At 43.2% G+C, this 22591-nt stretch overlaps 1 protein-coding gene across 1 annotated transcript in view; it reads right to left on the bottom strand.

The window, feature by feature from the left end:
* Positions 1 to 4245: 4245 nt before the first annotated feature.
* The window catches only part of LIG3 (DNA ligase 3), a 245137-nt gene continuing 226791 nt past the window's right edge, over positions 4246 to 22591 (bottom strand). Inside the window, exons 20-21 of the mRNA XM_085649648.1 lie at positions 22233 to 22298; positions 4246 to 6769 (exon numbers count right to left, since the gene is read on the bottom strand). Of these exons, the coding sequence (XP_085505774.1) occupies positions 6536 to 6769; positions 22233 to 22298 (300 nt within the window). The 3' untranslated portion in view covers positions 4246 to 6535. The remainder of the gene's footprint in view (positions 6770 to 22232; positions 22299 to 22591) is intronic.

The following is a 22591-nucleotide window of genomic DNA, read 5'->3' as shown; positions in this document are numbered from 1 at the left end:
CCACTAAGCTCTCGGCCACGTGTTTTGGACTATTGCGAATGCTCAGGAAAATCCTCCCCCTGCTCCCTTTTCAAGCTAGGAGAATCATGGTTCAAGCCCTGATTCTATCCCGCCTGGACTACGGGAACGCACTTTACCTGGGCGCCCCTCAGTCCACCCTACATAGGCTTCAAGTGATCCAAAACTGACCAGCGCGTCACCTTTTACAGATTCCCCGCAGACATTCAGCTAAGCCCGCCTTAATAAATCTGCATTGGTTGCCCATCCGAGCCAGGATCCAGTTCAAAGCCATGTGTCTAACTCACAGAGCCATCTGGAAATACGGCTCCCACGTTATTCAATCCTTAGTTGTGCCCTATCAACCTACCAGAACTCTGCGTTCTAGTGCCGCTTTCCTTGCTATGCCCTTGAAAGTTCGAAGATCTAGGTGGGGCGGACGCTCCTCTCTGAATGCCTCCAACCTCTGGAACACCCTCCCGCACACGCTCCGAAGTGAACCTAATATATCGATCTTCCGTAAACAGCTCAAAACCCACCTGTTCCTCTCAGCATTTCAGTGATATTTCTTTTCTTCTGTGCTTTCCGTGTCCGCAATCGCTAAGAGGCCTCTGGGTAGCTATGCGCTATACAAATGTAATCTCATTCATTCATTCTGTGTTCTTCAGGGGTGACATCCTTGCTCACTGCCAAAATACGATTTGAACATTTTCAGTAAGAAAAAAAAGCGTAACTGACATCAGCAGCCGGCGTGGTGCCTTTATGGGGTTCCCGGTCATCTAGACTGGAGGCAGGCGACGTCACACAAAGTGCAATGGCGCGGTCCGCACACTGGAGCCATTGCAAGAGCTGCCAGATCCAGCATGGTCCCTGGGGAGATTCACAAGATGAGGATTCACAAGATGAGGAATCACAAGCTGAGGACTCTGAGGTAAGAAACCCACACCAGCAATGGATTCCTCCAGTGAATACATCAGTTCATAGAGCACCAGACCAGGCACTGACGAAGAAGCTTTTCTCATAGTACTGCCTGCAGGGCATAGCATCACAACCAGTTGGGAAGAAAAGAGAGCGGAACTACAGAGCAGTAGTAGACAAAATCAAATGACAACACTGTTCTCCAGACGTCAAGGCAAGACAAAGTCTACAAAATATGGATAGTGTTCTGGATCTCATGCACGAAAAAAGCAATCATAGTACAAGAGCATCTGCTCCCAAAGGAAAATGGGACAAGAGATGAGCATTTTCAAGTACAAAACAACATTTCGAAAGCGAAGTCACAACAAACATGAAAAGTGTCTCTGTAGAGATATTCTGAAATAATGTTTTTATTGTACTGAAAACCTTGCAGCTGAGGTGGCGCTGATGAAGACTGGAGAGTAATAAAACGGATAAGGACAACCCAGAGCTACAGACTGATAAAGCAAGGATGAATATGGAGGATGTGTGTAGCAGGAGGAACATAACCATTTTGGAAGAGCCTTGTCCATCTGATCCGCCAGCAAATTCTTACAATGTTTTTGTCTATCTTTCAATGTTTTGAAGTTGATTGCATGGCCTGCTGTCGCACATCTCCAAGAGCGTTTCTCATCAGCTGAAGGCAAGAAACTACCTGGGATCAGAAACTGCAGGAGTTGATCGGCTGCCAATGCTCAAGCCCTGAGGTATTCTGGTGATCAATCACTACAGTTATACCTCTGGGTGGCCAAAAGGGAAACCCCCTTAGCCCCCTCCCCCAACCTCAAAACCCACATGCGGGAAAGAGCTGCCTAACTAAATAAAAACTAAAAGCATGAGTTCCTTGCCTTCAGGGGTCCCCAGAACATGAGTAGTAGTGTAAAGGAGCCACGCTACAGGTAGGGCATGATATACCTGCATATCCGCCAATCTACATTTAGTTATAAATTGCTCTCAAACCAAGGGTTTGATTTATATTTTCGAGGAGAGGGCATGGAGTTGCAACGATGCACCCTCACCGCCAAAGTAAACTCGCCCACCTCATTTAGAGTCTGGGGGAACTTAAGTACGTCAGAAATGGAGACCACTCTGTCTCCGCCACGGACATACTCTTCTGACGGCCCAACAGGGTAAGAGCCAACAGAGGTTTGGACATTTGTCCTCCCACCCTATTTACAGAAGGCAGACAAAAGGCCAGCTTTTTCCTTTCACACACCGCCATCCAAAAAAAAGTGCAGTGGAGCAACTATAGTTAAGGCATTCTACGGAGGGGTCAGCTGTACCTTCAAATAGCCGCTTGCCATCGAAGAACATGCCCAGTCATGCCACCTGAAAATCTCCAAAAAGCCTGTGGAAGACATTGAGGCATGCCTGTGCAAAATTACCACCATGACCATGGATCGGGCATTTGCATCAACAGATTTCATGCTGCACTTTCAGATTTGTTTCCAGGCATCCAAACTATAGTATTAAGAAGAGGAAGTTGTCATTTTATGCACCAATAATCCCTCTTAGATTCATTCAGAGCATCAGAATCAGATGTGAAGTGTGTCTTCCTCTAGGCAAATTACTGGGTCATAAATATGTGATGCGACAGAGGTTTATCATAAAAACAGGTACAGATTTTCTTTTTGCTTCTTCAATAAGGTCAGCAGATTTCAAAGGTGTAACCGACACAGAAATCTGCTCAGAGGTCAGCATCATATATGGCACTACAGGCACACAGACGGGCAACTTTGTGGGCAAAAGCTTCTTCAGAGATAGTCCCCACTTCACAGCTTTCGAAGATGCTGAGTTGGGTGGCACATATGTCGCATCCAACAGAATCAACAAACCTGTAGGCTCAGCCCCAATCTATGGAAGTGGCTCAGAAGGTATCAAACCCATCCTGAAAACATTCAACAAGGACAAATTATAGTCCTTGACCTGGGAAGGGTCAGAGAATGGAGACAGAAAATGCAACTTCATCTTTTCAGAACCGGAAACTGCTTAGGCAACAAGGAAGAGACCGGCATCAGGAAAATATGTCTGAATGGTCCAGAGAATGAAACCATTTCATTGATGAACAAAAAGACTTCTTTTGTGGGGTTTTTGTGCTTCTTACAAAAGGATTACTTGGAGGATCAAGTTCCCTCAAGTGATTTACCTGAAGGAGAAGTTAAGGACGGCTTGGGAGTATCCATTTCAGCTCTTGTGTAAAATAATTTGGCTTGCCACTGGCTGATGGCCTTCATGTGCATTGAGGAGCACCAGTCAAAGGCTGTGGGGAAATGGACGCATTCTAAACACCACAACTGTTGTCGCCTGAATCCGATACAGACATCTACTAGTGACATCATCAAAGGGGATTCAATACAGAGACCTTAGGTGGTGACATTGGACATAGCTGCTGCCGGACTTGTTGAGGAATTTATTGGTAAAACACCGAAAAGAGCTCGGGGCCTGAGCCAACCACATGTGGAAAAAACATTTAACTGATGCAAGCATGCCAGATATCGCCTTGTGTAGCTGATGCCCTCAAATCTGGGGTTGAAGGTGTAACGTGGCACCACCGAATGGCGCTGCAGGGTTACTTGAGGGCAAACCTTTCCTGATCCAGCCTGGCACCTGGAGGAATGTGTTAACGTTAGGAATCTAAGGGAAGAATTAGGCATCATAAAGACCAGTACACAGCGCTGAAAGACCAACCAGTTAAAGCAGTGGGTACCATTAGGCTAACTGACATGCTATACTCTATCATTCAAACATGGAACCTTTTTTTAATCCATCAACATACTCACCTATTGCACAATCTAAACACTGCCTTAATCATTCTGTACCGTTTCGAAATACATGTGAGCATACATTTCTATGGAAAAAAGAAGCACCAAGATAGGATGTACATAGCACTTCATATTCTCACACACAATAAAAAGTCCAGCTTCTCTATCAGTCTTATTGTTTTACAATGATCCCAAATATTCCCCATTTTAGTTAATTGTGCTTATAAAAGAGAACATCTTCAACGGGTGTACAGACCTTTAGCACCATACATTCATGCTCTTCATTTAACACAACAACCTTGAGCTATGTAATGATTAGATCAATGGATTCTTGAAGCCATCCCATTTATGGTTTATGGACCAAACCATTAGTACTCCAAGGAAACATCAGGAAGCATACAAGTCCTCATATTCAGCTTGCACAATACAACAGATCTATTCTTTGTCCTAACGCATGGTAAATCAATCGTGCTTCCACAGCTGTTAGGGGATGGAATGACAGGTAGACAGAGAACCATAAACTCCATTCTTTGCTTTTTAAAGTATGGGACTGTGTATTGAGAAATAATCCAACATAAAAATAATCTCCATGTGAATGTCAAGCAATAAAAAAAGGTTTACGAGAATGCCACTCTATTTCACATCACACATGCCAAACTTTAGAGCACTAAACGAACTACATTGTTTTTAAGGGGGGAATGTTGGAAGAGGCTGATGCAGTAATCAGAGCAACAATAAGAGTTTCTTCCCTCGGGAGCCTTCTTTTTAGTAGCAACATTGGAACATGTTTAGTAAATACTTCCCTACACAGTGGATGTATGCATTCAATCATCAGGGGTTGAGAATAAAAAGGAAGACAGGCTAGTCCAGAATCAGGCTTACAACAAAGCAGTACTGTGAAAACAACATCAGAAAATAAACTAAAACACACAACAGTTGACTTCTGGGTCATTGGCTCAGACTCAGTCTTCTTTTCCTACAGTGCTATTTGGTTCTGGAGGGGGACTGGAAAACATTCACGCTGATTGCAATTTTATAACTGTGCGTACTTCCTCCATCTTTGATGCATCAATAGGCCAGATGAGAGACCTACTTCGCTCTGCCAAATAACTGTTTCCCTCCCTCATTTAATACAGTCCATAAATAAAAAGTTAAGGTTAGTAGCTTCTTATGTTTTGTTTTTTAGAACAATGGCACAAACAGGGTTTGCCTTTTAAAAAAAGTATTTTACATTTTTGCAGCGACTAGAATAGATGTAAGAAGGAAGGTCATTTGTATGTCAAAAAAGTGGAATAAAACTTCAGTCTTCTGGTTCTATAGATGATTGATGAAAATCACTAAAGACCACCTCTTCTTCACCCCCCTTCCTTGAATGGTCCCTTTCAGAGTTTCGAATGAAGTTCCGCCACCTCATTTAGAGTTAACTAAACCGTACACCTACGACAGCCCGAAAGAGTAAGAGTCATCAAAGGTTTGACCATTTGATCGGCTGCCTGATTTAGAGTGGGCAGTCAAGAGGCCCGTTTACAACGTCTGTCACCCCCAGGTGAAACCCGACGGTAAGGGGCTATGAAAACTCTTAAGTGACCTCCATGCCATGGCAGAAGTCTCCCATGGCGAGCAGGTTATTGCTTTTTATATTTTCAAAAAGAAAATCCTGCTTTGGGATTTTGAAATAAAAATAATATTGAATGTTTGCTGAACAGCTCTGTCATGTTGACAGAGACGTCCGTCAAACTTTCAATGCTTTGACGGGAACCGTTGTTCCGGTCAAAACAAGAGATGTCCATTGGGCATCTCTAAATTTGGTGGGCAGGTACTCAGTCAAGGTGATGGAGCAATTTCGTCCATCGCCCTGACAGCAAATCCCATCCACTAGACTTTAAATCAGACCCATAGTCACCGTAAGCAAGGGGTGCCTTGTGCATCACAACAATCTATTTTCGAACTGACCAATACAACAAAGGATTTGCAATTTTAAAATCTAATGTCCTCCTCCATGTAATAGAATAATTTCTTTAACATATTAGGTATATTGTTTAGGATGTCTTTTAAGAAATGCTCTGAAGCTATGCGAAGATACCCTGCAAAACAATTCAGGGTGGCATCAGGTCATTGGGACCCAAGTTTTCCACTCATGGGCTTTCCTATGGTATTTTAGGCTAGTTGGTTAAATGAAAGTGAATTAATACTACAGCTCACAAACATAAGGATAACTAAAAGGACACGACTGGAAACAACAGAAGTGATGGAGTCATAAGGTAACCTTAAACACTACATAAAATAAAGGTGGGAGTTCTCTGCACACTTTCATAATGGCCAAAATAGGGGTGACTAAAACTAGCCAAATGTAATTTGACTCTCGAAAATTACCCATCAGTATTTACCTAGTCTATACTAAGGAGTAGTTTGGAAAGAATTGGAATAATATTGTACAATCAAAAGAAAAATAAATGCACCAAGGCTGTTCCAAGCAGTGCTGGTGTAAAGTGGGCAAGTATTTGTTTTGCCATTTTTAAGAGGCATCAATTGTAAAACTAGGGCAGCAAGGAATTTTTAAAGCAAAAAAATGTACGATATTGCAAGAGGATTCCATAGGGACAACAGGACTGCTTTTGGGGCAGACATAGTACTACCCAAAATGTAGTGAAGTGGAGTCGTGCTTCAGAGCCCATGTGACAAAAACGATGAGCATATGATTTGTTGTGCTAAAATGAGATGTGAAAAAAAATCTTCAGAAATATTCAAGTTGACCTTTAGATAAAGGTGATCTGAGATTGGTCCGAGCCAGGGTGCACCTGGGGTTCATTTTTAATTTCTCAGCATGGTGCAATGAGCTTTCGTTTCTGAATACACTTCCAGATCCAGCCAGGGGTGACTTGTTTGGCACTTGGGTTATCATCCATGCTACCCATCACATGCGTTGCAGTTGATGCATCGAAGTCTGCCACTATGTCTCCATCAAAAGCAACAAAGTAGCGTCGGAGTTTGTTGTAATCCTCCAGGGAAGGCGGAAGGTAGAGCTTCACACCTGTAAATATGTCCAGCAGAGTCTGTGGAGGAAGAAGAACAAGGACCATGAGGGGGTGGAGATGGAAATATTGTACAGAACACCGATATGTTGACGGAGTAGTACTACATAGACCAGACGCGCACGAAAGAATTCATTATAGGCAGAAAATTGAAATTTCTTATCAAAATACATTTGAAAGACTCTAAATGTACTTACCTAGCACGAGCTCTGCTTCTGGTGGATAATTTATTGGTCCTGTACATGTCAACTACTAAAATCCTCACATTCTTCTTAACCTCACTGCACCCTTTCTTCCCAAAATTCAAAGCCGCTGGATTCTGACAACTTTAATCTGGAGAACTTTGTCATGGATGATTTTCAGCAGAGTGAGTGCTACATATAATAAATGTGGTCTTTCGAGTGACCACGGTATCTGATACAGTAAATTATGAATTCTGGCTGCTCGAAGCCGCTCCACATTCTTCCAGGAGTCCTCACAATATTTATCAACAGAGGCGGGCTTGGTCACCATGCAGACATTAACATCTTTCTTTTAGTGTTGCCTTTCATATGGTCATGCGACCAGGTCAGCATTCTGGATGACCTTGCTGGAGCTACGATCAATGAATGTCCTCTGAAATTACTACAAGACACTTCTTCCAATTTTATTTCACGCGCACCTCCTCTGGGCAAACCATCCCCTTTACCACGAGAAGTTCAACATCTTAATGGAATTGTACATACTGAAATGCTTGGACTAGAATAATTTACACAAGTAAACAGATATAGCAGATCCCATTCACGCCTACCAACAGATCTGCCTTGCTTAAACCGTATATTAACAGACATCTAGATTGCGTCACTGCAACTCTCATAATGACACACTGGAGCTATAACAGAAATAACACTAAAAAACACAGCTGCTCAAATTTCACTGCCTATAGGAGAGGCAACAAGGTACAAGTTGTGCATCTGTTTTCCTCCATCAAGTAAGGGAGGGCAATCCATGCCGACATTTGTAGCGTTCAGAAGTGACATTTCACTTATGTGAGCGACAAATGTAGCAGATACAGTGATAATAATAATAATAATAATAATAATATGAAATTTATAATGCGCTCAGCTTACCCGGGGGCATCCCGGCGCAACCGACCAGAAGGAGAGACTCAGCTAATCACTACTATGGAAACAAGTGGGTCTTAAGAAGTTTCCTGAATGGTAGGATCTTGGGCTCTGAGCGAATCTTGAGGGGCAGAGAGTTCCAAAGAGAGGCCACTTGCACAGAGAAACGCCTGCCCCCAGAACGAGCTCTTCTTACTCTCGCTAACTGCAAAAGGTGTTTTTGGTCCGAGCGCAGCAGACGTGGGGGTTTGTAAGGACGGGCCATGTTAGCAAGAATGGGGGGGCCTTTGCCATGTAAAATTTTGTGGGCTGTACATAGCGCTTTAAATTTCACCCGCTCCTTCACGGGGAGCCAGTGAAGCGCTTTGAGGGCCGGAGCAGCAGACTGCCTTCTGGGAACATCCATAAGGACTCTCGCAGCTGCGTTTTGCACCTGTTGGAGGGTTTTGAAGGTCGCTTCAGGAGCACCGAGAAACAGCGCATTCCCATAATCGAGCCTCGATAGAATCAGGCCACGTATCAACAGCTTCCTTGCTGGATCAGGAAGCAGAGGTAGCACCTTTCGGGCTGATCTCAGTAAACCAAAGCAAACCCCTGCGGTCTTCCTGGCATGAGTCCTGAAGGACAGGTCTTCTTCCAACCATACTCCCAAGGACTTGATCTCCTTCTTGGGAGATGGTGGGTCACCAAGAGACCGGGGCCAGCAGCTCGCAATAATGGAGGGGCTGGAATTGCCCAGGAGCATCAGCTCGGTTTTACCTCCATTAAGCTTTAGGGCGGAGATAGACATCCAACGATAAACATTGGCAAGGCAGTCGTGTAACACCTCAGGTTGTTCCGCCCGCTGAGTGAGGCCCACCACCAGCTGAGTATCATCAGCGTAACTGACGATCTTCACCCCTGAAGGGGCGACCACTCTTTCAAGTGGAGTCATATATATATTAAATAGGGTAGGGCTCAGCGATGAGCCCTGCGGGACTCCCCATTGAAGAGGGATTAGGGCAGATTGCTCTGACCCTTCCCAGACTTGGTAGAAACGGTCAGAAAGAAAAGATCCCAACCATTTCAGGGCCGTCCCTGAGACACCTACCTCTGACAGACGTTGGAGGAGCACCTGATGACTCACGGTGTCAAAGGCAGCACTCAAGTCCAGGAGGATCACTGCCACTGACCCTCCTGTATCTAGAGTGCTCCTTGCCTCCTCCACTACTGCCAGCAAGGCAGTGTCTGTTCCATGGCCGGGGCGGAAACCAGTCTGGGAATCTCCTAGCAGGTGGTTAGACTTAAGATGGTGAGAGAGCTGACGGTTGACCAACTTCTCTGCAATTTTAGAAAATCCAGGCAGAAGTGAAATTGGCCTGAAGTTGGTCAAATTGGATGAATCCAGTCCTGGTTTTTTCAATAGGGCTTTCACCACAGCCTTTTTCCATCTCTGGGGCACTGTGCCCTGAGCGAGTGAAAGGTTCAAGAGATCAGTCAGAGGAGTTGACAAGGTGTTAGCCACGAGCTTAAGATGTTTTATGGGAACTGGGTCACTCGGGGAGCCACTCTTCATCTCCAACAGGACTTTTATCACCTCCTCTTCCGAGAAGGGGCCTAAAGATGCTAGCTCAATCGAGCGACTTGTGAGGCTAGTAACCGGTTCATGGCTTTGAGGAAAAATGGGTAAGGAGGATAAGATTTTCTCTATTTTTGAATGGAAGAAGCTGTCCAGTTCCTCACATTTTTCTTTGGGATTATCATGCAACACTGGAGGGACCGGGGCTTTCAGAAGTTCCTTGAAGATTTTAAACGATTCTCCAGAAGAATTGCTTGCTCTCTCAATCCGGTCGCTAAAGAAAATCTTTTTAGCGTCCTTCAGTGCGCTTTTATATTTCCTCAACTCCCTTTTGTAATTGGCCCGGCTTTCTTCCGTCTGCTCTCTCCTCCAAGCACGTTCAAGCCTTTTACAAGAGGTTCTGATGCACCTAAGTTCGGGGGTATACCAGGGGGCAGAGCCAATTCTTCTCTCCCTGACAAGCCTCCTTTTATTCGGGATTAGTAAGTCCAGAGAGTTAGTCAGCCATTCGCCCAAGAGCTGATCAGCGGTGTTGGGGTCATCTACGGGGTGAGGACAGGTTCTAGCTAGTTCTTCCGCCCAACTGTCCACCGGGAGCTTTGACCAGAGTCGTTCCACAATATGTTGTCTTGGTGCGGGGTCTCTCCGGTTCCCCAGCAACCAGCTAAACGGAATGAGATGGTGATCGGTCCAGGGGAGAGCCAACATCTGGAGAGCCTGTAGGTTCGCAGAATTAGCAAAAACCGCATCAAGCTGGTGACCTCTAATATGAGTAGCTCCCATATTAACGAGATGTAGGTCCAGTGCCCCGAGCGAACTTAGAAAATCCCTTGCTACTACGTCATTGGGGTCGTCAAAATGAAAGTTGAAGTCCCCAAGAATGACAAAGTTGGACGAGGCAGCAGCCAGTGGGATAACAGCCTCCATGAAAGAATCCACAAAGTTCCCTAGCGTAGCGGGAGGCCGATACACAAGGAGGCCAGCAATAGAGACAGTAGAGGAGACGCGAAGGGTAAACTGACAACTTTCGGCGTTGTTGATGCCGCAGTCTACTGCTTTGCATAAGAATGTGTCTCTGTAGACAATGGCCACTCCACCCCCTCTCCCATCCGACCTATCAAGATGGAACATGAGGTATCCCGGGGGGAGAGCGTTGACAATGTCGGGGTCGGAACCTGTAGTCAGCCACGTTTCCGTCAGGAATAAGACATCCAGACTATGGTCCAAAAGGATGGAGTGAACCTCCGTGGCATGACAAGGCAGTGATCTGCAATTAAGCAGAGCCATAGTCAGTGAGTCAGGGTCCTTGCAAGTGTTATGCGGGCGACAGGCAAGACAATGTTTAAATGCGGAACCCTCAATCCAATAATAGCAACAGCTGGGGTGTCTGGCCGTGCGTAGAGCAAGCAGTGTGTCCCGCGAATACCTGTGAAAGGGGGTCCGAGGGCTAGAAGAGTTAAGCAGAGTGGTATGCCCTAAGCCCGTCTGGGCCCGGACGGGCACAGACGGGCACAGACGGGCTAGTCTTTGGCGTGTCTTCGGCGTGCTGAAGGTGTGCCCGCTGCGCTCGACCGCTGCGCTGTCGAGTTGTGTGCATGGTAATGAGGTGGAGGAGGAGTGGGCGTGGCTAAAAGCGATGGGCGTGGCCCCAAGTCACGTGGGAGCTTAACGCTGAAAAGGGATATTGATCTTCCCTTTCAGGCGCTCGCTCTCTAAACAATGTGCAGTTTTAAAAAAAAAACACAGAAAACAAGTGTGCAGTCACAAGGAATAAAAGCAGTTTAGACAGAAGAAAACCCCGGCTTCCGCCTCAGGGTCCTATCAGGTCAGCACCGGCTGCTTGCTCAGCCCGGCATTTTGTACTTCCTGGGTGGGCGAGGCTAAAAGCGATGGGCGTGGCCCCAAGTCACGTGGGAGCTTAACGCTGAAAAGGGATATTGATCTTCCCTTTCAGGCGCTCGCTCTCTAAACAATGTGCAGTTTAAAAAAAAAAAAAAACACAGAAAACAAGTGTGCAGTCACAAGGAATAAAAGCAGTTTAGACAGAAGAAAACCCCGGCTTCCGCCTCAGGGTCCTATCAGGTCAGCACCGGCTGCTTGCTCAGCCCGGCATTTTGTACTTCCTGGGTGGGCGAGGCTAAAAGCGATGGGCGTGGCCCCAAGTCACGTGGGAGCTTAACGCTGAAAAGGGATATTGATCTTCCCTTTCAGGCGCTCGCTCTCTAAACAATGTGCAGTTTTAAAAAAAAAAAAAAAACACAGAAAACAAGTGTGCAGTCACAAGGAATAAAAGCAGTTTAGACAGAAGAAAACCCCGGCTTCCGCCTCAGGGTCCTATCAGGTCAGGTCAGTGCCGGATATAGAGCCACTATCTTCATCAAATGAATGGCCACCTAAACCATTAAGATCCCTTGATGGTGAAAAATGAGATGGCACATCTCCAACAGTAATCTGAGGCTCAGTGTTTCCGCCATACTGTTCAATGTCTCCCACTGCATGGGCTCCCACCATTTCCTGAGCGTTCAGTTGCACAGACTCCAACAATCATATTTAACCCGGTGGGGATGATGCCATTTCGGGATTTACCAGCACCGCCAAAGACCTACTCTCAGAGCGTAAGCCATCTTTCCAGCTCTCCCCAAGCTAGTACGGGTAACAATATTCATCAACCTCGACGGCTGATCCAGCAGTGACCCAGCCGCAGTTGGATGCAAGTTATCAAACCCTCCTCTGGCATCCTAGCAGGAGAGCCCACAGTTACCCCAGCATCAGCGCTTACTGCACCACATGGCACTATAGACAGTCCAGTAAAACAATATCTCAAGATAGAGTGGGGGTCTAGGGGATAAGGTTTAACCCCTTCAGCGCTCATGACGGAACCACTCCGTCATGAGCCATGGGTGCCGTGTGCTCATGACGGAGTGGTTCCGTCATGCTGCGGCCGTTGGCCGTTGCTCCTCCCACGCTGCGCTGATTCCCCGCCTGTGCGGGCGATTAGCGCAGTGGGCGGAGTCATGACGGAACCACCCCGTCATGAGCACAGCTCAACCGTGGCTCATGACGGAGTGGCTCCGTCATGAGCACAGCGCCACCGCGCTGCCCCCAAACCCCCCCAGCGCTGCGGCGGAATTCCCGCCGCAGCCAAGGGGTTAAAGACTCAAACAGTGTATAATCCCCAGATCAACATAGCAAAAACAGAGAACTGTGAGTCTGTAAAAATCAAGTGACCTTGAGGGTGTTTACACTACAAATACTCCAACAAGTCTGAATGTTGACACAAAAGTTATCACACTAGATATGTGTATGCGTTAAAGATCTATGTGTGCATAGAAGATTCCCATCACCCACTGGAAGTGGCTCGCTTCATCATTTGGGAATCCAGGGACTTTAACAGAGAACCATCCACTACCAAATGAACGTAGATGTAGGTTCAGAGTGTGTCCCGGATGCAACTATGAATATGTTGCTTGAATGGAAGGAACCAAAACAAAATGATGCGGGGTGATGTGTGCAGAAAGCCGTCGAACCAAATAGTATTAGTAAGACAACTCAAAAGCAAAGTGCCATGTCGACAACTACTCATTTAAAAGCTAAAGCTAAAAGTCAGGATAGTACGCTACGTAAATGGGTGGCTTCGAAGGGGGAAGTAAAAGTGATTGTATCACGGCTATCTGGGCAAAATCGGGCTTCTGGTGGCGGCCAGAATAACTTTTTCTCTCAGTCTATGTCAAGAGAGCTCACCAAAAACTGCCAATCCCAGTGGGGGTCATCAACTTGTTGACTTAACACGGTCGGCAAAAGAGATAATTGGACAAGCGAATGCATCAGTAGTCGCAAACACATCAGAAGAAGCATTAGCCCCAGAACCCTCTTTAGTTTAAATTATGCAAGCATTAACCGCACAAAGGGCGAAAGCACAGGAGTATTATAACCAGCTTAGAACAGATAATGTTACTATTCAGCAAACACTGGATGCAGTAACTGGCAAAGTCGCGGAACTTACAACTGAGATGACCAAATTACAGCAAAGACTGTCTGATAATGAGGAGGCAGTGACACATTCTACTAACCTACTACATGAGTATGATACTCAGCTAAATGTGCTTCAAGAAAAGGCTGCAGATCTTGAGAACCGGCAGCGTCAGAATAACTTGAAAATATTTGGGGTCCCGGAAGAAAGAGAAGGCTTGGATCCGCAAGCATTTATGGTTCAACTATTCCAGAAAGCTTTCCCAGATTTGGCTGACTGGGATTGGGATTCCCAAATTCAGCGAGCTCATAGGCTGCCAATCTTCTATAATCAAACAGAGCAGTCTAATTCTCATCAACCTAGACCTATTCTGATTTTTGTAAGTAATTTTCTACTGCGTCAAGCTATTGCCATCAAAGCTCGGCCTACTACTTCTGTGACAGTTGAATCGTTCTCCATCACTGTAAGATCTGATTTATGCAAAAGCACAATGGATAAGCAATGGAGGATGCGACAGCTTATCGATCCTTGGAAAGCTCTTGGCGCTTTTTGGTTTATCTGCAAGAGCCTGCCCGATTGAAGGTCGTCAGGAATGGCGGCTCACAGTTTTTTCACTCTGATCAGGAGGCTAAGTCGGCGCTTCTCAAAGCGCAACAGTGCTTTAAATAGAAGCTTGCATATAAAGACTCAAGCAGATTTAAGCAGCTTAAAGTTGGGATGCTTTGTATATTGCTTATAGGCTATGATATGTTGGGTGCTAATTAACTCATTGTGTACTTTTTGTGTATCTTTCTAACGGCATACTTAAATTGCCTTATAATCACAAATTAAGTTAGGAGACTCTCGGAGGGCTCTGCCTCTCTTTTGTTCGCTGTCTTAGATCGACAGCAGGGTAGCAGGGGGTGATTCCTTTTCTTCACTACTGGGGGGGTTAGGTGGGGATCAGGTCTGATTCGGGGGGGGGGGGGGTTGAAGTGGAAACTTTAAATGACCGATGGGTGGAAGCTAGAAGGGTATTGGTGCTGCGGCTGTAAAAAACAGGGGGTACGCATTAATTTAAAAGTGAGTACAAAAGATAAGATTTGACAATCTAAGGAGACAGAGGATTGAGAGTATGCTCATCACTACTATACTTCAACATTTTTGGCTTTTTAATCTCTTTTGGAGGGACAGAATTGTTGGGCAAACTAAATTAGGTATGCACCCGAATTATTACATGTTTTATTATGGGGATAGTTAGATGTATCAGCTGGAACGCGGCTGGGTTAAATTCTTCTACTAAGAGACATCTGGTTAGAGAAGAGCTTAAGATACATTAACCACATCTAGTAATTGTGGTAGAAACACACTTAGCTTATAAGGACAGAGGTTTGTTCAAACAGCTAGATTTTGAGATGATGAAGTGTAACTCACAGGGGGCAGCTATTAGAAGGGTAGCTATACTTAAAGATAAAGGCTTGGTTTGCAAGAAAATTAAAAAAAACTTCTGACCTAGGTGGCAGATGAGTCATTGTGCAGCTTGAAATTTACAACAAAGAATTGGTTCGTTGAGCATTATATAGACCAAATACGGATGATCCTACCATTTTTACTAGATTATTGCAGGAGCTGCTTGGGTGGCAGGGAGATATAATTATCATGGGGGATTTTAATTGCACATTCAATTATGTTATAGATTCAACAAATAGATCTGCTTTCCCGCAAATGAGTAAGGTTCGCAAATCAATCTGGGAATTGGCAGGAGTTCACGGGCTATCAGATTTATGGTGGACACTACGTCCAACAATACCAGACTACACGTATTATTCCGGACCTCATAGGCATTATTCAAGAATAGACTTAGTTTTTGTGAGAAACAACATTTTGTCAACTTCACAAATGGAGGTTTGTCCGCGGATAACATCCGACCACAATCCGCTATGGGTCTGCTTCCAACTGTCACCCCAGGATAAGAGCAGTCGGAAATTTTCATTTCCTAGATATTTGCAGTCTGATTCTCAATATATTTTACATACTGAAGGGGCTCTCAAGGAGTTTTACAGTATAATATGGATACTGCTTCTCCGTGTATTATATGGGATAAAATGAAAGCTTACATACGTGGTACTACCCAGCAGTATATATATCATTCCAATAAGATCTTACAAAATAGCTTGAAGGAAGCATGTGAAACATTAAAAAAAATTGAGTTCGCGCATGCGGAGGAGCTTAGGTTTAATGGTTCAAACAGTGAGGAAATATATACTGCTTTAATAAATACACGGATATCTTTAGCTAGGCAACTTTAAGAAAAGAGTGCAGCTGCTTATAATAAAATTCGCATTAATCAATATGAATATGGAGAGCAAGTCGGGAGGTTATTAGCTTATCAGATTGCTGACAAAAAAGCTAAGACACGTATTGATTCAATTAAGGGTAAAAATGGCCAGCTACATACTTCTACTGGTCCCATTTTGGAACAATTTACTAAATTTTACATGGAGCTATATACTCAGTCTGATGTTCCTGATCTAACACAGGTGGAAGAATATCTACAATTAGGGAACCCTCGCTCTCTTAATTTGAAGGCTGCAGAATACCTTGAACAAGACATAACTGAAGAGGAAATTCTATCTGCAATAGCTGCGCTGCCATCAGGTAAAGCCGCTGGAGATGATGCAATACCAATTGAATTTTGTAAAACTTTTAAAGCTATTATTCTCCCTCTACTTTGGTTGGTCATGCAGCAGATTGTGGTACGTATGGAAATACCTAGGTCTTGGAACTTACCTAATATTGCTTTTTTCCTTAAAAAAGGAAAGGCAGCGGATGAATGTGGGTCTTATCGACCTATACCACTCATCAATGCAGATGCAAAAATCTTTTCTAAAGTGCTGGCTAATCGCCTTTTACCATATATGTCTAGCTTAGTATCTGAACATCAACATGAATTCATCACTGGTAGAGATACCACTGCGCATGTTAATACAGCTATAACTGCTTTTGATATTGCTAAACAGACATCCTGCAATTTAGGATGATCCTGTTGGATGCTAAAAAAGCATTTGACCGGGTGGTATGGGATGCTTTATGGAGGATACTGATTAGTAATGCTCTGCTTAGTCGGTTCCTGAAATGGATCCGCGCGCTCTATATTAACCCACAGGCTCAACTTATATATGCTAACTTGCATTCTGCTCCATTTTGAATACAGCGTGGAACAAGAATATATCACCCCATTTAGACACAGAATGCGAACGCAGACAATATTGCGGCTTTTACACCCAATCCAAGAACAGCATTGAGCATAATAAAGGAGGAAGTGAAAAGCTTCGGGTCCTTTTCTGGATATAAATTAAATGCAAATGAAACCCAAATCTTGCATAATATTGAGTCGACAACACCTATAATCGGGAGCTGCACTGTGGTAACATATTTGGGGGTTCAGATATCTGCTGCCGTGGAACAAATATGGTGATTGAATTATGAAACACTACTTCAATCGGTGTAAAAAAAACTAAAGACCTGGAATAACCTCCCAGTTACTATTATGGGTAGAAGTAACATAATTAAAATGATAATCTTGCCAAAATTCTTATACTTATTTCGGGCTATTCCTATACGTGTCCCAAACTACTTCTTTAAAAAACTTGAAGGTGTGATTAGCAGCTTTTTCTGGGGCTACAAAGAGGCGCGCCGGGCGATACGCTTTCTTACACTTCTTTAAAAATTTGGAGGCCTGCAACATTTGGACTTCAAACTTTACTTTTGGGCAGCATTTACAGGGCGCTTACAAAGTCTTTTAACGGATAAACAGCCTTATTTCGGTCTCATCCTTGCACTTGGCACTGATAGCAATACATTTTTGTATAGGATTAACGACCCCAACTATTACAAGAGAGTGCGGTTTAAGACCATTATGGACATGGTTTGTATATGGCGTGAAATCCTCGATTACTTTTCCCTTACTTATAAAAATTTGATAAAACACGACCAACTTAAATTATGGAACAATCCATCTCTTCCGATTATATTTCATGATTCGGCTGCTGGTAGTTGGGGAGGATTTGGAATTGAGAGATTAGGCCAGCTGTATGATCATACAGGTTTCTCTCCTTTTGCATGTTTACGATCTTCTTTTGGTCTTCCGCATCAGGCCTTTTTTAAATTTCTGCAAATTAGAAACTACTTTTTGAAACAGCAACTGTCGCAACTACCACACTCTCATGAATTTATAACGTACCTGCTTATTCCCGCACATAAAGCTAGAATAAGCAATACGTATTTACATCTTTGTCATCTGAGAAGTACGGATACTGGTTATATAGCGAATAAATGGAGTCGAGTACTTGGTATAGATACGGATGTCTCTGAGATTGTGCTGGCTTTTGAGACTTTAAATAACTCCATACATTCTGTCAATATAACGTTGCAGCAATTTCGCACTATCTGTATGCTATATTATACTCCTGAGAAGATCTATAAATGGCGACTACCAGCGAAGGGATCTCTTCGAGGTGGGGTTAATAAGACATGCTGTCCTAAGTGTGATCAAAGGGGTGCTGATATTCTTCATATGTTTTATATCTGCTCTATGTTACGGGACTTTTTGGAAAAGGTCATACAATATGTTGGTCAATGTGTAGGATTCAGCTTATCCTTTACTACAAAAGAGATAATGTCGGGGTTAAAGGTGTGTGAGAATCTTGCCATCAGGAGTTTTTTATCTATTGTGTTAGTAGCTGCTCGTTATTGCATTTCGAGAGAGTGGATCTTGACGAATCATCCTACTTTCTTTGATTGGCTGATATTTATGAAAGATATTTATGAACGAGAACGAGCACCAGCTAAAACAAGATCTATAAGTACACTGCATAACTTTGGTCGAATATGGCAATTCTTCGAGTAAAAATGGCGGTTATTATGATTTATGTGTAACTATAGACAATTTTTTAATTATTATTTGTGTTGCAGGACCTATATTTAATTTTATTGAAAATGTAGCTTATAATGCTATAGTGCTTGTTATGATTATTTCTCTTTTTATCTCTCGTATCTCTCTTCTTGTATATGACTCTTAAACATATTGTACCCTCTGTCAAAATGTTAAAATAAAATAAAAAAATAAAAAAGAGCGACAAATGTAAAGTAATAAATGAAGCTGCTGTGGCCTGAAAGGTTTGTTAGGAGGACTCAAAAACTTCACAATAAATGTCCATGCTATTAAAGCGTTAAAAGACTATGACCCATAAAAAAACATGAAATCCACTGAAAAAGGTTCCGCCTCACTTAGAACAGTGATATTATTTGTATTTATGGGTTTCAGAGCCAAACTCACAACTATTTGTGGTGGCGTTTCCCAAAACAGTGCTTTCTTCTCTAGTTCGCCAGGAAGGGATAAGATTGAGGATTCCATTCACCGGAACATGACAGAATCTTAGCAATGTAGGTGCAAATGCATGGTATTTGCAGAGGTGAACTTGCCCTTATAATGGCAAACACTGATGACTCCAGCACTGGGTGCCAGTTAGAGGTACTTCCCACCTCCCCCAAGTTATTTATTAAGGGTATTTGTGAAGAACAAACCTAATCTCAAAGGGCTGCATAGCACTGCATGTATGCAAGTGGGTGGGGGTACATAGAATCTGGTTATTAGGGAACTGAGGCAATAGATCTATTTGAGACTGAAACAATTGGGGGCAAGGGGGTGAATCCAAGAGGTACATCTCAGGGTTGTTGAAAATTGTTTGAGATACATGGTACTATCAATAGGCTGGCGAGTAGAGTCAAGTGTTGACAGAAGGAGTGGTTTTAGTTTTCTTCCTGATTCTATAATGAACCGTTGAAAGGAGAGAGGCGGTGTTTTAGAGTCTAAGAGTGTGCTTAAGTATTGTTTCTTCGCTGCAGGAGGAAAGGAAGAGATTAAAGTTTTGGACAAGGCTTCCCCCTTACCTATGAGGGATCAACAACCTGAGATGACATTGTTTTTGGGCACGTGGGATTGTCTTTTGGTGTAAAGTGGATTTGTAAATGAGGCGACAGAACGTAAAATATACAAGGGAACCGTGTATTTCCATAACAGTTGGGATGATCGGGGTCATAATTTGTTGTCCTTATTCTCCATTTCAGTAAACGTCAAGTGTTTTGTCATGAAAAAGCCTCCCTCTCTTTGCAGATCATTGCTGCCATATTGCTGATTCAATTACCACTGCAGAAACCCAACTGCTCTTTTATGTGTGATGTACAACATTTGTATTAAATACTTAAAACCCATTCAACATTTAAGCTTAAAGCAAAAGGCACTCAATCTGCCTCTTATTGATAATTAACATTTCTTCAGTTCTTTTAACGCATGTCAGTGAGAAAAAGTTGTTAATGGGGTTTGAGTGATGATCTGGGCACCAACATCCCCATCTTCCTTTAACTAATCAGCCTAAAACCTTGCAAACCGAAACAGGTTGGACCTAGGTGCAGAGTGGCCTTGAGAGGTGAAAGTCAAACACTGCCATGGTATGTATCACACCAAGTGAGGTGAATTTCTTTGGCTCTTGGAGTTTTGTCTCTATTCTACAAAGGGGCTCAAGCAACTTCTCCACCAAATTGCAGACTCGGGGTATGGGGGATAATATACATGTATTTATATTCCTTGACCCCCCCCCACCCCCTCCTCCAAAATCCCTACCGTGGGAACTACTGAACTTCCTTCCTTCCTTCTGTTGGTCATAAACTAATTTATAATGGCAAATGACTGATGATTTGACTTGGATGGGTGGTTTTTGAAGTGTTAACTGTTCATTCAACATTCCTTGAAAGGCACACCTAGTACCTCAGGTGTAAACACTGTCATTTAGAACAAGGGTGTTTAATGTATATCCAAGAGGGTCAGATCCTTCTAGATATTCATTAGATACCAATAATATATTTGACATAAAATGAATCTAAGTAAAAGTCACCTATATAGAGGCTCGCCTGAGAATGTGGCATGGATCAGTCCCCATGGACCATAACCGTCTTTCTCAGCTCTGATGTGCCAACATGTAGACTTACATTCTGAACAACAGCCAAATAGTTTTCTCCAAAGACTGCCCTAATGCAACTGGCATACCCACAATATTTGCGTTCAAGATTATACAATCTGCGCTATTCTTAGTACGTTCTCAATGAAAACTCAAAATACAAGTTTGGCACATGGACAGTTTTTAATAGGTGAGGATGACTCCACATTAAAGAGGGCTTCATGCAGCATTAGTTCCCACAAACACAATTTCGTCTACACTCGCTATCAACCATAGTAGCTGCTGCTTGTTCTGCTCTTTGAATGGTTCCTGAATTGCATACTCTGTAACATAAATAAATGCAATGAGAGTTGTCTTAGATACAACACACTTAGGAAGCCAGAGAATACAACTCAAAGTAAATTGCAAGTTGTTGTACATGGAAAAAAGAAGAAGAAAGTTTTCTATTTGGTAACTCATAAAAGACCACTGCCAGCTTTCCACAAGTAGTAGTATATAAAGTGGACAACCCAATGTACCCTTGAGGGCTCGGGTAAATTCAGATAAACTGGTAACAGAGTGCCTTCAAGGGATTCTTTTCAAAGCAACTTAGTTGTACAATCTACAGTTATTCAATCTAAATTCGAGATATAGCTGTAAATGAGGTTACTTTCAAAATATTTGTATCCAAAGTTTATACACAACGCATTTGTCATATGTATAAATGTAAAGAATCCCTTGAAGGCACTCTGTTACCAGTTTAGCTTTCCACAAGGCTACTCAACTGAGTTCCTAAGGCAGAAGCTATCCAACTGGATCGGCTTCCACTTTGGGAATGGATTATCAACTTCTTTGAGGAATGGCAACTGCAATTGTGGTCACAAGCCGTTCACATATCCAACTGCAAATTGCAATTAGGAGAGCCGGCCATTTGAGGCATCCTCCTAACTGCGATTCAGAATGGATCACAAAACTCAGTCTGTGAATCTGAAAGGCTTTTCGGACTCAAATCAACCTAAGTTATGTCCCGCCAAAAATGGAAAAAGCCCAACGATGGGTTTAGCCAAACTGGAAATTAATAAAACACAACTGAGACATGTTATGACACATGCTTACACTACCCAGTGTAATAACTAAAGAAAATGACATTGCCGTATGTGACACTATGTCCCCAAGAAGTGTCCTGGCCTTAATATTCCACAATGTGACACTAGGAATGCACAGAGACGTTTTAAGGCATGGGCAAAGTGGGCTTTGGCCCAGGGCCCCAGACTATCAGGGGGCCCGCTGAGAGATCTGGCTCTGTTCTTCGTACAGTCCTGCTCTGATGACCTTGAATGACTCTTAAACATAGATTGTTATAAATGCTATTTTCCTTTAATGTGTTTTTAATATGAGTGATGTGTGGGAGGTCATTACAGATATTTTGAACAGAAATGTTGTTTGTTTTTCAACACCCTGCAACATCCATAAAAATGTTCCTTTTAGATCAAAAGAGTACCTCGGTATCAGAGAATATTTGCATTAATACTAGGGAACTGTTGCAATAATACAATGTTGAAAACACTCATCACTGTCCCTGATTATTAGATAGAAACACATTTAGAACTTGGACCAGTATGTCTGTGCAGTGTCACCAACTGGCCAAAGAGGGCGTGAAAAAGCTACAATTTGATCTCAAATTTAAAGCTGCCCCGAACAGGGGCCACAAAAAATATTTTTCCACCTGGCCCCCAAAAATCCTTACAATGTCCCTGGGAATGCATTGTTTATTTGCAAACACTACCCTAATATGTGTGTTGTCACACTAGATAGACAGCCCTAGCACATGTCCATAACCCTCTAGAACCAGGCTCAAAGTAATATAATAAGTTCTTACCTTTGATGACGCTGTTGGCATGGTCTTGCTGTGGCCATTACGATGACTGGAGTCAGATATTTTCACCTGTGATAAGCAGATGGGATTAGGATTCTATATGCCAACAACAAAATCTAATTCTTACTACTTTTAAAACACTTTTGGCGGTAGTCAATACATGTGCACATATTTTGCCATACTTGTATCTTTTAAGTATCAACCATATACAATCACTTCTCATAATGCAACAAACATATGGTATGAAGGTGCACATACAATTATATTAAAAAATAATTTCTTACAGAACAACATTCTTATGGGCAAGCGCTCCTTTAAGTTATCTACAATGGCTTTTGACTAAAATACATGACCAACTGCTG

The sequence above is a fragment of the Triturus cristatus genome, chromosome 3_2 (genome assembly GCF_964204655.1).
Source record: "Triturus cristatus chromosome 3_2, aTriCri1.1, whole genome shotgun sequence".
In the NCBI taxonomy this organism is placed as follows: domain Eukaryota; kingdom Metazoa; phylum Chordata; class Amphibia; order Caudata; family Salamandridae; genus Triturus; species Triturus cristatus.
This window is presented reverse-complemented; position numbering and strand designations above follow the sequence as displayed.